A 15,024-nucleotide genomic window follows, 5' to 3' on the forward strand; every position below is an offset into this window, starting at 1 on the left:
TGTCTAAAAACAATTACGACAAAGAAATGGGTAACCTTGATGACCCTACATTCAGTTGCAAATTGTGATCACCTTAATGTGGATACAATATATTACAAAGTTATGAGAGAACACATGACTGAAAAGACACTAGACAGGGGGTCAATATCAATATTACTTTAGCAATATGTACAGATACATGTTGTTCGGAACTATTCCTTTCAATACATTAGCCAATCACGATGCCTGTTATTGTTATTCAGTTCTTGTTATTGTTGTATTTGAATGCCAAAAGCCCCCTTAACATAAATGTATGTGTCCTTTTAGAAAACATGGCCACTTGTTTTAAGATGTTTTTAAGCTGCAGGAAAACTAATGCAAGGAGACCATTTTCCAGGAAACGACAGGAATCGGCAATAAGATATCTATGATGTATATAATGTTGGATAATGCCATGTTGTTCAATAAGCTAACCATTACATCTCAGTGTTGTGCCACTGACGCCAAACGTACAAACATTTAAATATGCCATATTATTTCCGACGTCAGAACATTAGGTAGTTTTGAATTTTTTAACAACCCAGTAGCCTACTGCCAATGATGCATTAGGAAACTATCATGCTTTTATAACATACACTCAAAGCTTTACTAAATGTGTTCACATTAATGTTGATATCACGTGAAAGTTTTTTATTGACGTATAACCAATTCACACTTCCAACATAGCCTATGCAATGGCTGTTGGCTATAATGTGGGTACGCACCTATAGATTCACAATGATATTTTAGTTATTGACTGGGTACACAAAATCAGAAAAATAATAAATGATCCTCGTTAGCGCTCTTCCCTCCATCATACAAACAATACCTGTACAATATCATGAATAATGACAGATATAGCGGCTCTAACCTCTCCCATCGCAGTGTGTTGTACCTTGTCCAGCACTTATCATACTGGGGCGGTGGGGTAGCCTAGTGGTTAAAGCGTTCGCTCGTCACGCCTAAGACCCGGGTTCGATTCCAATGTGTGAAGCCCATTTCTGGTGTCCCCTACTGTGATATTGCTGGAATATTGCTAAAAGCGGAGAAAAACTAAACTCACTCCCTGTCTGTGTGACGGATGTGTATATATATTTTTATTTCTTTATATCTTTTTCATTTTATTCCACTCACTAGTTACATGGTTACAGTAGCAACACCACAACAGTGAAGGGGTGGGTACAGGAGACATTGCACGGGGTATCTGTCCGGCACAAATACAGTCAACAGTAGGACAAGCGACAACGACTATTGACTATCCAACGAAGAAATTTAATTTAAGAACAGAAGTGTCAAGTACAGGGACAACTTCAACACGATCGAATATTTCTCCGAGATTCGACCCGTGAAGATCCGGGGTAGAATAGGTTTTCAGCAACCCATGCTTGCCACAAAAGGCGACTATGCTTGTCGTAAGAGGCGACTAACGGGATCGGGTGGTCAGGCTCGCTGACTTGGTTGACACATGTCATCGGTTCCCAATTGCGCAGATCGATGCTCATGCTGTTGATCACTGGATTGTCTGATCCAGACTCGATTATTTACAGACCGCCGCCATATAGCTGGAGTATTTCTGGGTGCGGCGTAAAACTAAACTCACTCACTCACTCTCCGAGATTCATGTGTTTGCAATCCCTATCTGCGTTCGTGGATTTCTTTTGTAACATTTAGTTATTGTAATTAGCAACATTATCTGTTGTGTAAAGGTAGCAAATCACTGCAAGTCCCCTCGGTTCCTTGTGTGGTGATCTACCATCAGTTGGTCGCGAACTATAGCCTGTTGTATATTGTATTGTCTTCTTAAGTAAAATAGTTTTAGATTTACATGCTAGTTTTAAACGTCATCTGTGATACTCTAGTTATTTTACAGTCCTTTGATGACTGGTCTATTATCAACTTGTATTTATTATGTATGCAAAACCTTTCTCGTTACTATATGACTGCATGTCATCGTATCGATGCTCATGCTGTTGATCCCTGGATTGTCTGGTCCAAACTCGACTATGTAGTGACCGCCGCCATATAGCTGGAATATTGCTGAGTGCGGCGTAAAACTAAACTTACTCACTCACTACTATATGGCTGAACTATTGCCGAGGTGACGTTAAACTGTAACTCACTTACTGTTGTGTAAACGTCAATCTGCCAACATTTAACCTTGTATAAACCGTCAACTCTCCACATGTATATAGCCTTTCTACTTCACAATTCTGTACTTCACATGCTTGATAAAATGATGACAGTATCTCTAACATATGTTATATTTGGGATTACACTTTCTCAGTAAAGTACATGTTACAGTTCATTCATTTATACCAATCTTCGGCCTTGGAAGCACTGTCAGTTTACACTATTAGACGTCCGATTTCCATTTTTTTGGAAGCTGCGGGGGCTGAGTGGGTTAGATGGCTGACTTTGTGGTCTGTCGATTAGGTGCCTCACTATGATGGGACTCAGCATAACAAAAGTACTAGAATCTGTACTTTACTGATAAAGTGTAATGTCCAAACATAACATATGTTGCATGTGATCACTTTCTAGAAGGAATTGTTCATATCTACACCAAAACGTCGCACTCGTTGTAATAAAGAAGCCGCCATATAGCTGGAATATTGCTGAGTGCGGCGTAAAACTAAACTCGCTCACTGTAATAAAGAAGCTGCACATCAATAGTACTGTGTCCTTTGTTCATCGTACCAAATTTCAAATGATTTTGAAAATCATAAACAGGGAGACAAGTACACTGATGTGTGTCCGTAATATACTCTCCCAAAAAAAAGAAACGCATCATGAAAATAGCAATTTCATGTAGCAATGAATTAAAACGTGATTCATTTTAAAAAAAGGTTTTGCTCTGTTTATGAGTCCTATGGTGTTTATGTTTTGAAACATCACAACAAAACGCACCATCCGCAAAATACCCGTATTTAACAGCATGATTTTCAATTTCGGCGTGTAGTGTCACAAAATACACAATTCACATGCAATGTACGTGAAAGTTGGGGATCAGATAGTCTCATTGATGGGTATAAAAGGTGATCGCTGTCTGTCCATTATTCACTGTATTTGGAATATTGTTGACGAACGCAAAATGCAACGTCTAAGTGAAGCCAACCGTCATATCGCCATTGGTTTGCTTGAAGCTGGCCAGTCTCAACGTGCAGTTGCCCGACGCATGAATGTTCACTAAAGCACCATTTCACGGCTCTGGGAGAGATATCGCCGGCAGAATGCGGTAGCAGATGCCCCTCGTAGTGGGCGACCTCGAGCGACCACTGCGGCGCAGGATCGCTACATCCGGGTACATCACCTGCGTCATCGAACAGCTACGGCGACCAGTACCGCTCGACAAATACCCGGATTGAGGAGGCTTTCTGAACGGACCGTCAGGAACAGGTTGAGAGAGGCTGGTTTACGTGCCAGCAGACCTTATTTTGGACCTGTGCTTCGACAACAACATCGTCGACATCGAGTTCAATGGTGCACCAACGTTCAGGCCTGGAATCTACCGAATTGGCGTAGAATCTGGTTCAGTGATGAATCACGATTTCTATTGGAACGACGCGATGGAAGAATGCGGGTGTACAGACGTCGACGTGAACGTTTCGCCGACGCTTGCGTTCCCCAGGTAAACAGATTCGGCCGGGGCAGTGTTATGATGTGGGGAGCGATCACCTGCCGTAGGAGAAGTGATTTGGTGATGATCCAGGGCAACCCGACAGCTCAATGGTACTGTGACGAAATCCTACGCCAACACCTCCTTCCAATCATTGATCGCCAGAGGGAGTTGTTTCAACAGGACAATGCCAGGCCCCACACAGCACGTCACACTAGAGACTTCCTCCAGAACCACAACATCAATGTGCTCCCCTGGCCCTCAAGATCACCGGACTTCAACCCGATCGAACATCTGTGGGATGCCCTGGACAGACGGGTGCGACGCCGTAACCCTCAGCCCCAGACACTTCAGCAACTCGCACAGGCACTACAGGCAGAGTGGGCTGCGATTGGGCAACACGAGATTCTGAGACTTATTCGTTCGATGCCGAGGCGATGCCGTGCAGTTCTGGATGCCCACGGTGGTCACACGAGGTATTGACTTCAGCGCCATCACACGTCTCCATGTGACACTCAAACTGACTTGCCTCGAGTTGGTGCCAAAGACGGATAAGTCTGCATTCCCAGTGTGCAATTTCGCTATATTTCATTGATTCATAAAGCCTACAAGATGTTTCAAAATAAACATAAAAATACAGTTGAAATTCCTATATGCGTTTCTTTTTTGGGAGAGTATATGATGTCAGCGTAAAGCGATACAGTAGACACGGCTCAGGTTACAATTTCATTTGGATTAGGATTACTGTAGCTGACGCGACCTTCTACTAGGTTTTGTTAGACTCAGTATAGCAGTGTAACGAATAATACCGAGCCTAGGTTTACTTAGACTGACAGGGTTTTATAAATTATATGTATTTATCATGAACTTAGAACTAGTTTTAGTCACGATATGGCTGCAATAATGCCGATGTGACTTAAAGTTTTAACTCACTCTTCTTCAATACCAAATTTCAGTAATGTAATAATTTCATTGATACATTATTTTCAAGATATACTAAGTAACTTAACACAGAACAAGGAAACTATCACTGTATATTGATATCATCCTGTTGTCAACTCGTGAAGAAATTGTCCTGTTGTAACATCTCATGTAATGTCAGTCTCAAAGAGTTTTTCAAAACGAGGTGGAAATACATTAAAGCGTATAAAAAGGCATTTGTCGACTTTCTGTGACTTGGCCCTATTTTGTTTAGTCATATGTATCATTCAAGGACAACTCCTCGTCCACGGCCATAGGAATGTTATGTTCTTGCACTGACAATATTGCCAACAGTTCCAAGTTTCCATCTGCCATCGGTCTATGAAATGAGTGTGTATCATTCACCCTTCCTGGCCTCACTAGGCCCTTTGGTGGAGTCAGTCGGGTCCCATTCAGAGTATTTGAAGTCACAAATTGGACATGGTTTGTTAGAGCAGAGCTCCTCTGTTGCTCTATCTGCGACCTCATAGCTTTCCTCAGAGCGATCTGAGAGTCCAGTCGGGAAGGAATGCAACAGTTCTTCTTCCTGGAACTCGACAAAGAAGGACATTTGAAGGGGACGTTGGTGACACCAAATACTTCGTCATCGTTGACAGAATCTCTGGCAGTGTTGGGCACGGAATGGCGAAGACCATTACGAGGGGTCGACACAACAGTTTCACGATGGGATGGTTGTGTACGTCTTGGTGTGGCTTCTGGGTGAACTCCTTTAGGGTCAGTCTGAGGGGTATGGGTCTTCTTCGTCTGACGTGGGGAGGTTCTTGGAAGAGCTACCCATCTCCGGATCGCCACGCCCTGGTTTGTATCAGGAGAGCTGATCATTTCTCTGAAAAGAAAATTGGAATAATCTATTTTGTTCAACATTACTCAATAACTGAACATATATATTTGTACAGAAATGAACTGAAATTATTTCTCCGTCATGTTGTGGATAATACGAAGCACGTGAATCGAAACATTTTATGTTGAAGTGAAGGATTAAGGAGAATATTTGATTCATTCTGACAGTTTCCATACCCAAGTGAACTAGTTCAGTATAACAAACAAGCTTTTCGCCTAGAGTATGTAATTTGTCATTATCGTGTCGAGTGAACCTAATATGGTGTTTCGCGACAAAGCATACAATTATGGTGTATTTATGTAAATGTATTTAACAAGGGGCCTATCACATGTTTGTGTAGGAAATATTATAACATGTATTAGCTTTACGCGGGTCTTTACCTTAGGCACGGCTCCGATAATGATCGGATTAGGATTACTGTAATCGCACATTCAGACTGGGAATAATACATGGTATTACATAGGCGATATTACTGGCCAGGTGGGGATAAACAAGCAATGGTACCATCACGTTGTATTTAATCAGAAACAAACATGTTTTATTAGGGGTGACTATTGAGGGGGGAAACAACTATTGCGGTAGCGATAGTCTATTACAACGTACTATTGCGATAGCGATAGTCTATTGCGACCCACTATTGCAATACTATTGCAATAGTTTTTTTCTCCTTGAATTGTCTCATTTGATGTCATTTCCCAAATGAATGTATAGTTTTTATGAAATAAAAACAATTTGAGGTAGTTTCAGTCTCTTCTAATGAGTGACAAGAAACTTGAAACCCAGATGAAGTAAACAGTTAAAACATAAACTCAATGAAGCTGCAAGTCTGCATCCAAACATCCTGTATTTTGCGCTGCGCTTTATCAACGGAAGTCAATTACTAAACTATCGATAGCCACACATACTATCCATGCATCGATAATTTTTCGTTTCTACCATCGATTAATTGCTATCGGAGACTCAACAATTACAATGCATCGATGCATCGTTACAGCCCTATGTTTTATAGTTTAATATAGACAGGATATATGTGAGTGTTTTATCTGTACCGTTGTTATATCGTCAAGAATGTTTTTTTTCGGACACTGGGATGCTCGGCGTACGAGGCGACTAACAGGACCGTGTGGTCAGGCTCTCTGACGTGGTTGACACATGACATCGTATCCTAAATGGGTAGATTGATGCTCAAGATGTAAATCACTGCATCGTATGGTCCAGACTCGATTTACAGACCGCCGTCATGTTACTGAAAAATTGCTGAGTGGGTTTGACGTTAGACAACAAACAGTGTAAACCATCGGTATGGTATTTCAGTGCTTAGAACTTTAAAGCCAGCATTAGTACATAAAGCAATCTATACGATACGACCATTGTAAACACACGCTGTATTTCACTCAAGAAGACCAACAACGGGAAAGTGTAATCCCAACAGAAGACCATTAGTGCAATACTTGCTAAGCGAAGAATCACGTTCATTTAACGGGGCTTCACATTATATTCATAATCGAAGTGAGGTTTGAGAGAACCTGCGATGTAATAGAGTAATATGGATGCGGAAAGACGTGTGGAAGACAACAGCCATGTAAGCCTATGTTAAGAGAAGGGATTTACGACCACTTTCAAGCTTCGGTCGCTTTGTGCAACAGCAACATCACGGCGGGGGACACCAGGAATGGGCTTTACACATAATACCCATGTGGGGAATCGAACCCGGGTCTTCGTGACGAGCGAACGCTTTAACCACTAGGCTACCCCACCGCCCTGATTGTCTTGGAAATAGAGGCGGATCCATGCGATTTGAATAAGTGTGGCTTTCATGGTTTCTACGGTGCTCTGACGTTCAACGGCTTATATGCAAATATCAGTCAGATGTCCATGTCACATTGTTAAACTGTGTATCACATTAAGTATATAACATATCAATAGTTCTGATACCCTTTTGTTGAATATCCTCCACTGTTTGCATGTTTATTAGGCACATGGCTTCAACAAATTCCTGTCCGTACTGCACTCACATCAAGTAAACGTGAGGCGAAATTATTTGCCATTTTACTGTTGAGTTTAGTGTTGAGTTTGGCTTTGCGTCACATCGGCATTATTCCAGCCATACAGTGACGAGAACAAGTCTGTATTCATGGATATTTCAAGTACACAGTCCAAATGAGTTTTATTTTATAAACAAATATATTCAATCCATTAGTATTTACAAACAGAAACCGCCACAGTACTAATTCAAAAACAAGGAATCCGTCATTCACATTACATGGTTACAATCTATGGTACAGGTCAACTTCCCTCAGGTAGCTGACAATGAGATGCCCGCTCACGCGGTAAAACAGATCTTTCAGATTTCTCGCATCATAATGTGAATCCCTTGCAGTCGAAAAGTCCACACAGTCAAGCAGAATATATTTTGATGGTGAACACTTCATCGCAAGAGACACACATGGGAGGTCCATCCCCATCCGTTCTCAGCAGATAGTCATGTGTAAACCGACTGTGGCCAATACGACATCGTCGTAGAACTACCTCATCACGTCTTGACTGACAACCCAAGTAGGTATAACCAATTGTTGGCTTCAATTCATATAGTTTATTTCTTCCTACTTGGGTGTCCCAACTTGTTTGTAGATCCTGCCCCGGCAAGGGGAGACATCTGGGCAACGCCCGCTGCGAGGAAGACATGAAAAACTTCAGCGAAAGACAAAAATATGCTTCTAATATGCGACGAAACAAATTCCATAAGGCGGAAAGAGGCAAAAGAGCAGTGACTGTTGTTTGGTTGTTGTTGATCGTCGCTGTCAGTAATATTCCAGCTATATGGGGACGCTCTGAACATAATCGGACCCGTCAAGGTCCGGGGTAGAATATTGGCCTTCAGTAACCCATGCTTGTCGTAAGAGGCGACTAACGGGATCAGGTGGTCAGGCTCGCTGACTTGGTTGACACATGTCATCGGTTCCCAATTGCGCAGATAGATGCTTATGCTGTTGATTACTGGATTGTCTGGTCCAGACTCGATTATTTACAGACCGCCGCCAAATAGCTGGAAAATTGCTGAGTGCGGCGTGAAACTCAACTCACTCACTCACTCACTGAACATAATATCGAGTCTGGAACACACTGTCCAGTAATCAACAGCATAGGCACCGATCTAGGGAATTGGGATACGATGACATAGAAGAGCAATGAAAGTAATATGAATGGAGCGCTTTAACGAACGGACGCTTTAACCATTAGGCTACCCCGCCCATTCCGAACCCCGCCAGGCACTGAAATTGCATAAAATAAGAAAAAAAGTATTTATTTGACAATGCGCAGTTCTCCTGAAAGCACACGGCAACATGCAAACAAACTAGACAATCAGGAGATAGACGGAAACACATTCACATGTCTATCTAAACACTATCACCGCAAATCTTTCAACGGTACTTTGTGTTTTATCGGTATAAGGGACGGGAGTCATCATCACACCATATGTACAGCTTCTCAAATAAACAATAGAGCTCGCAGTCTGTTAGTGGAATGCATCCCAAACAAAACACAACCATTACGAAACATTAGCCACTAAAATGTCAGCCATGCGCTGAATGTAATACTGTTTACCTTTAAAACTTTTCCACTTCACACGATGTCAACACAGACCCAAGCGCATTCGAGAACCAATTCGCACCCATGACAGTACTTACCTTTCAAATGCCACAGATGTACTGTTACAGGTATGGCTCTGCTGAATAAATATACAGCTCAGGTGTTCAGGAGATTCTAACTGTGCATATACAAATCTGATAAGGGCCCGTGCCGTTACATAGCCTTGAATGTATATCGGTCCCATCAACCAGTAGCCTGGATATCGTTAAGAACATCGTAATTGGTATTTACGTTGAAAGAGGGCGCCAACACATGTCATCGTGTTTTATTACACATCACGGAAAGTTCCGACAAAGCTCATTGAATTTCTGTTATGTAAGGAAAGTTGCCTTGGGCAGGCGTTTGAACAATGGTGTCGCGAGGCCGAGACAATCTCAGCCAATTATCACGAATTCCCTCTGGCTGTCTGGGTGTATGTAAAAGCTGCTTAGGACATGCATGAAATGGGATTCAGGGAGATCCCAGTTTAACCAGCTGGGCTATATTTATGGTCCTATTTTCACAGATTAAATTACAGGTTGTTGTACATACGTGTGATAACTTTGTGTGGGTAAGAGTAAATTTCATACTAATCAGGAAATGTAGTTGTTAGCCGCAGTGGAGCTGTGGGCTGTGGTTGTGACCACAGCGCGAGTGGTAGCGAGAACAGCGGGGTGTGTGCGTGGGCGTGTCTGTGTATGCACTCGGCTATATGCCAGTGAGTGAATGAGTTTAGTTTTACGCCGCACTCAGCAATATTCCAGCTATATGGAGGCGGTCTGTAAACAATCGACTCTGGGCCAGACAATCCAGTGATCAACAGCATGAGCACCGATCTGCGCGATTGGGAACCGACGACATGTGTCAACCAAGCTAGCGAGCCTGACCACCCGATCCCGTTAGTCGCCTCTTACGACAAGCATAGTCGCCTTTTATGGCAAGCATGGGTTGCTGAAGACCTATTCTATCCCGTATCAGACATTCCTGCGCTGAATTGATAGTAGTACTGGTGGCACTGGTAATTACAACTGAGTAAGTGGGTGGGTGGGTGGGTAGGTGGGTGAGTGAGTGAGTGAGTGAGAGAGACAGAGAGTGAGTGAGTGAGTTTGGGCTTATACGCCGCACTCAGCAATATTCCAGCTATATAGAGGCGGTCTCTAAATAATCGAGTCTGGATCCGACAATCCAGTGATCAGAGGGAGACAGAGAGTGTGAGTGAGTGATGTATTTGGATGAATCTAAAACATGTGGAAATGTGTATCGCATTCTCCCCTCTTTGTTCACTACAGTTTTAGTACGTTCCCAATAGAGCCCACAATGTCGTCTGACCCGCGGTGAATGTGAGCCCGGGATGTCGTCTGCCACCAGGTGCTATGAGCAACTGTATTATCACCTGACACAACACGTCAATCATCAAGACCAACGAGATCTCTAATGCTGGCCTAGTGGCGAGACCTCACACTGGAGGCTTAGATACTCGCCCCGGATTGGGCAGAATGATATAGCACGCAATCAGACTGTCTCTCGTGTCCGATATTGAATAATCAATTACGATGTCCGTTTTATATCTGTTTCTATTTTTGGGACGAGCAGGGTAAATATATCATTGTGCACGTAACGATAGACACTGGCCGTATCGGTGGTTGTAAATATGTTACATCTATTGGTGTTTGCATGCCAAAGGTTGTTAAACCGTGACATTTATTCTTTTTAAGGTTCAAATCATACAAAACGATGCCTAGAATTGAAATAATGTCACGCCGAATCGAGAAGTCGACAATTTCCGGCAAGGCTATGAAGTGACACGATGAATAAAAACATATGTGGTACGTAATAGCGACTTTGAGAGATTAGTGCTTTTGGTCATCAGATCAGCCATATTTGAGCTACAAGACGTTCACTCCGGCTCGTGAATTGTCAAACCCTGACAAGACACATCAATAATCTTAGGCAATTTACCCCGGAAGTTTATTGATGGTATAAAAGAACCTTTCATCCTGGGCACAACCAACAAAGGTGGAAACCTTGGATATCCTTGGCTAATGTTCCCTTTCAACATTAACATCCAAAATAGAATGTTTTCGAAAACGTCTTCGTCATAGAACTACTTTGTGCGGCGCAATCTGACGTTGCAATGATTACAGTGAATTCAAGCAATATCGCCATGTATTCCCTTCCTGTCCCATGTTTTACATGTGCAGCGGAACAATCCGAGTGTACCCAAGTGCGTTGAAACCGTGAACATGATCGGGTTTAAAGGTCGAGTAGGATCAAGCAGATTGGCATTCCTGGGTGTCGTTGGTACAAAACTACCTTGCTCTACGATTTCCGTAATCCAGTGTTAAGGTATCGGAGTTACGGTCACCTTACCTCTAAGATCGATTTCTGCAACGGCACCCTGGCAGGTTTAATGTATATCATGCACTTTTCCCCGTAGGAACCAGACCGTGGAGTTTGTCTCTCTTAAGTAAGTTTGGTTGTCTCTCTTAAGTGGGTAAGCTGGCTTGTCTCTCTTAAGTGAGTGAATAAGCTGAGTTGTCTCAACCAAAAAATCAAACATAATTAAAACACAATTGTCACTTATTCATGGCATATAATATACATTGCTGGTTATGAAAAAACATATAAACAAAATTATAAGCGTATAATCGCAAATCAAAAGTGCAATATTGTGTACTTCGGTTTACTTCCCAAGAAACGAAGCAGCCGGGATACCGAACCCAGTCAGAGCGGGTGGGTGTGCACTCAAGTGTAACGGCTGGTTCATTTGCAGATGCCCTCACGGGTCATTGTGTGTGTATATATAGAGATGTTGGGTTTTGTAAATACATGCTCATTTTTTGTGTAAAACATTTTGCCATCAACAGACATCATAACATGTCATGTGTTCAAGTATCACACCTGCCTGTCTGTGTAATTACATAATGTGACAGAGGCCGAACTCGGGCCATAAATCAATGCATTTTGTTTATGGTGTATAGCCTGATTGGTGTTAAGTTTTAATTGCATGTGGTCAGTGATAGCAGCTGTGTATTGAATATTGCCATTAGCAGACAGGCAGGCAGACACACAGGTGTCAATAAAACAAGACATTGAGTTTTGTCTGTGACAACGACATATCTATATCACAGTTAGAAATTCTGTCAACGCTAAATAATGACATTGCTTTTAAGTATCGAAATGAGAAAGTGACTCGGTAAGAAGAACGTGTGGTGAAATAGATATATGAAATTATATAAACAGTTAATTTACTGTCATAACATATAAAAAGCTCGCGCCTGTGAGATATCAACAAACATTAGAAAAGCCAAAGCCTTCACCGAGTATTCACCAGACAGCCCGCTTCCAAGTTGCGCGAACCTATTTCACAGCGCACGTGCTAAGAGCGCAGCCTAGCTGTTGAAACCCGTATTCCCCAGAAAAGTCTGGGGAAAATTAGTGAAACGTTTGAACTCCGATTTCGCGCGTTTTTTCTCATCGCGTTATTTTTCAACTTTATAAGTTGAATTTGCATTTTTGATGATTTGTTTCGGTAAGTCCATACCGAAAGGTATCAGAATCTGCAAAGTTGTGTTTTACGTTGCATGTGACCTTTAAGTGAGTAAGTTGGCTTGTCTCTCTTATGTGAGTGAGTAAGTCCGGTTGGGTGAGGTACGCCACACATTCCAGTAATATCACTCCTGGGGACGCTAGAAATGAGGTTTACCCATTGTACCCACGAGAGGATTCGAACCTTGGCTTCCAGATTTACTAATTTAGCTACCCCATCGTACCCTCTTGTTGTAAAACTAAGTTAAATGACAATCAGCGTCCTTACACCATATATGCTAGGTCTGTAAGCAGATTACAGTGAGATGCTGTTAATTCCGATGATGCTTTCCCTGGTTAAGCGCCAGCTGTGACAAACGTTTGGATTTACTAATCTATTTAAAAGTATCCCTTTTAACTTTAGGGGCGGTGGGTAACCCAGTGGTGAAAGCGTTGGCTCGTCATGCAGAAGACCCGGGTTCGATTCCCCACATGGGTACAATGTGTGAAGCCCATTTCTGGTGTACCCCGCCATGATATTGCTGGAATATTGCTAAAAGCGGCGTAAAACCATACTCACTCACTCACTTTTAACTTGATGTAGACATTCCCAACGTTCTGTGAGTTTCTGTACTAACGTGGTCTGGGTTAATAAATTTTCGTTTCAATTTTGATTTGATTTGTTTGTTGTTTAACTCCACACTAAACAATATTCAAATATTTAACAGTAAACTGACCAATCAGTGACTTGTATTGACAACTACAATTCGCCGGGCAACGATGGCCCATCATTAACCATCTCCGAGCCTGACCCCCTATCTATTTGGAAGTCGGAGCTGTGGGGTAGAGTAAAGGTGACGTATAACCTTACTCACTCACTCATTTGGTAGCCTTTTCTAAAGTCAATGAGTATGGCTTTACGTCGGTTTTAGCAATATTCCAGCTATATCAAGGCGGATGGCACCAGAAATGGGCTTCCCGCACTGGGGAATCGAACCTGGTCTTCGAACGCTTTAACCACTAGGCTACCGTATAGCCCATTTTTTCTTAGCAATTTTAACACAGAATCATCGTATTATCAAACGTTGTTGACCACAAAATGAAAACGTCGGCTCTCGAACATACGCCATGCATACGATTACATAAAATACATATCAATCTTACTATAAAATCATATGATAGTATCAGTTTTATCAAACAAACATATGAATGACTCTGATTAACATTACCTGATGCCGTATGGAATGTTCTGCATACTTTTGAATTGAACTTCTTGAAGGCGATTCCGATCTCTTTCTAGTCTTTGCAAGTAAGCAGACGACACTTCACTTTGCTTGGTTATCATTTGGTCAAGGTCCCGGGACGTGGACCAACTTTCAACCGTGTTCCCATCCAAAGGGGGACAACGCGCTGACGTCATCGGATGGAAATGTTTTCTGCTTTTATCGCCATCCATGACAATCTCAAATTGAATGTGAAGTGAAACGATGAGAGCTAGGCGTTGAGATTCTGTTATAAACAGTCAGGTTTTCTTGAATATCCTGTATGGCGTCAAATACTGCATACCGTAATCACAATGTCGACACTAACAGTATGCTTCGCATGTTGACAAGATGTTGAATACATGCTGAAACGGTGCATCCTCGGAAGAAAAATCGTATCATTTTAGGTACACGGGTTGTTTTCAGAAACGTCATCTCTAACTCTCCTGGAACACTTTGACCAAGATGGCGTCGCTGTGCTTGCAACGATTATCTTTGCATGATTAATACTGTTTTTCATACTGTCAACACAGTCTTCAAAGGCAAGTATTGTGTTTATCGCTAAATCACACAGGCGGTACAAAGCGCTGCACACCAATATCAGAAAGTATGTGAAACTTTAACAAACTCCTTTGTCCCATTGTTTGGGTGAAATAATTACAACCCAGTCACACCAGGACCTGCCGCGATGGCTGTAGACACAAGTGTTTGTATTTAGCCAAGTACAATGTCTTCCAATAGCCGGGCAAATGAAGTTCACTCCAGACAATGATCGCTCAATTGGCAAGAAATAATTCAAGGAGATACTCCGAATGATCTGTCAATAAAACCCACGCGAGGAGATATGAATGATTGCCGTTTATCACGAACCAGGGAATACGAGTGATGAGACCCAGGCAATAAACACAGATAGCGTATATATGGAATATTAGATCAGCACTACTTACAACACCAATGTAAATGTGGCAATTGTGCTTCTGGGTTTCGAGAAATTCAATTTCCGCTCTGTCAAATCTGTTTGAAACTGTTAATTGGCACTCTTATCTAATGGAAACTGCAGGCGTTGGTTAGATCAGATCTGAATCACGCAGCAGGTACAGTGTATTCTCGTAGAGCAGTCTGAACATAATTGTCGTCTGCTCAGGGCA

The 15,024-nt window shown here is 42.2% G+C and overlaps 1 protein-coding gene across 1 annotated transcript; it reads right to left on the reverse strand.

Moving 5' to 3' along the window:
• Nucleotides 1-4,655: 4,655 nt before the first annotated feature.
• On the reverse strand, nucleotides 4,656-14,693 carry LOC124276511. The gene is made up of 2 exons (XM_046712142.1): nucleotides 13,844-14,693; nucleotides 4,656-5,441 (listed from the first exon to the last, which is right to left on the reverse strand). Exons 1-2 carry the CDS (start codon nucleotides 14,068-14,070, stop codon nucleotides 4,826-4,828), a joined length of 843 nt encoding a protein of 280 aa, XP_046568098.1. The 5' UTR covers nucleotides 14,071-14,693; the 3' UTR covers nucleotides 4,656-4,825.
• Between the last annotated feature and the right edge of the window lie 331 nt (nucleotides 14,694-15,024).

The sequence above is a fragment of the Haliotis rubra genome, unplaced genomic scaffold (assembly GCF_003918875.1).
Source record: "Haliotis rubra isolate DU_JTF1 unplaced genomic scaffold, ASM391887v1 Scf21, whole genome shotgun sequence".
Taxonomy (NCBI): Eukaryota; Metazoa; Mollusca; class Gastropoda; order Lepetellida; family Haliotidae; genus Haliotis; species Haliotis rubra.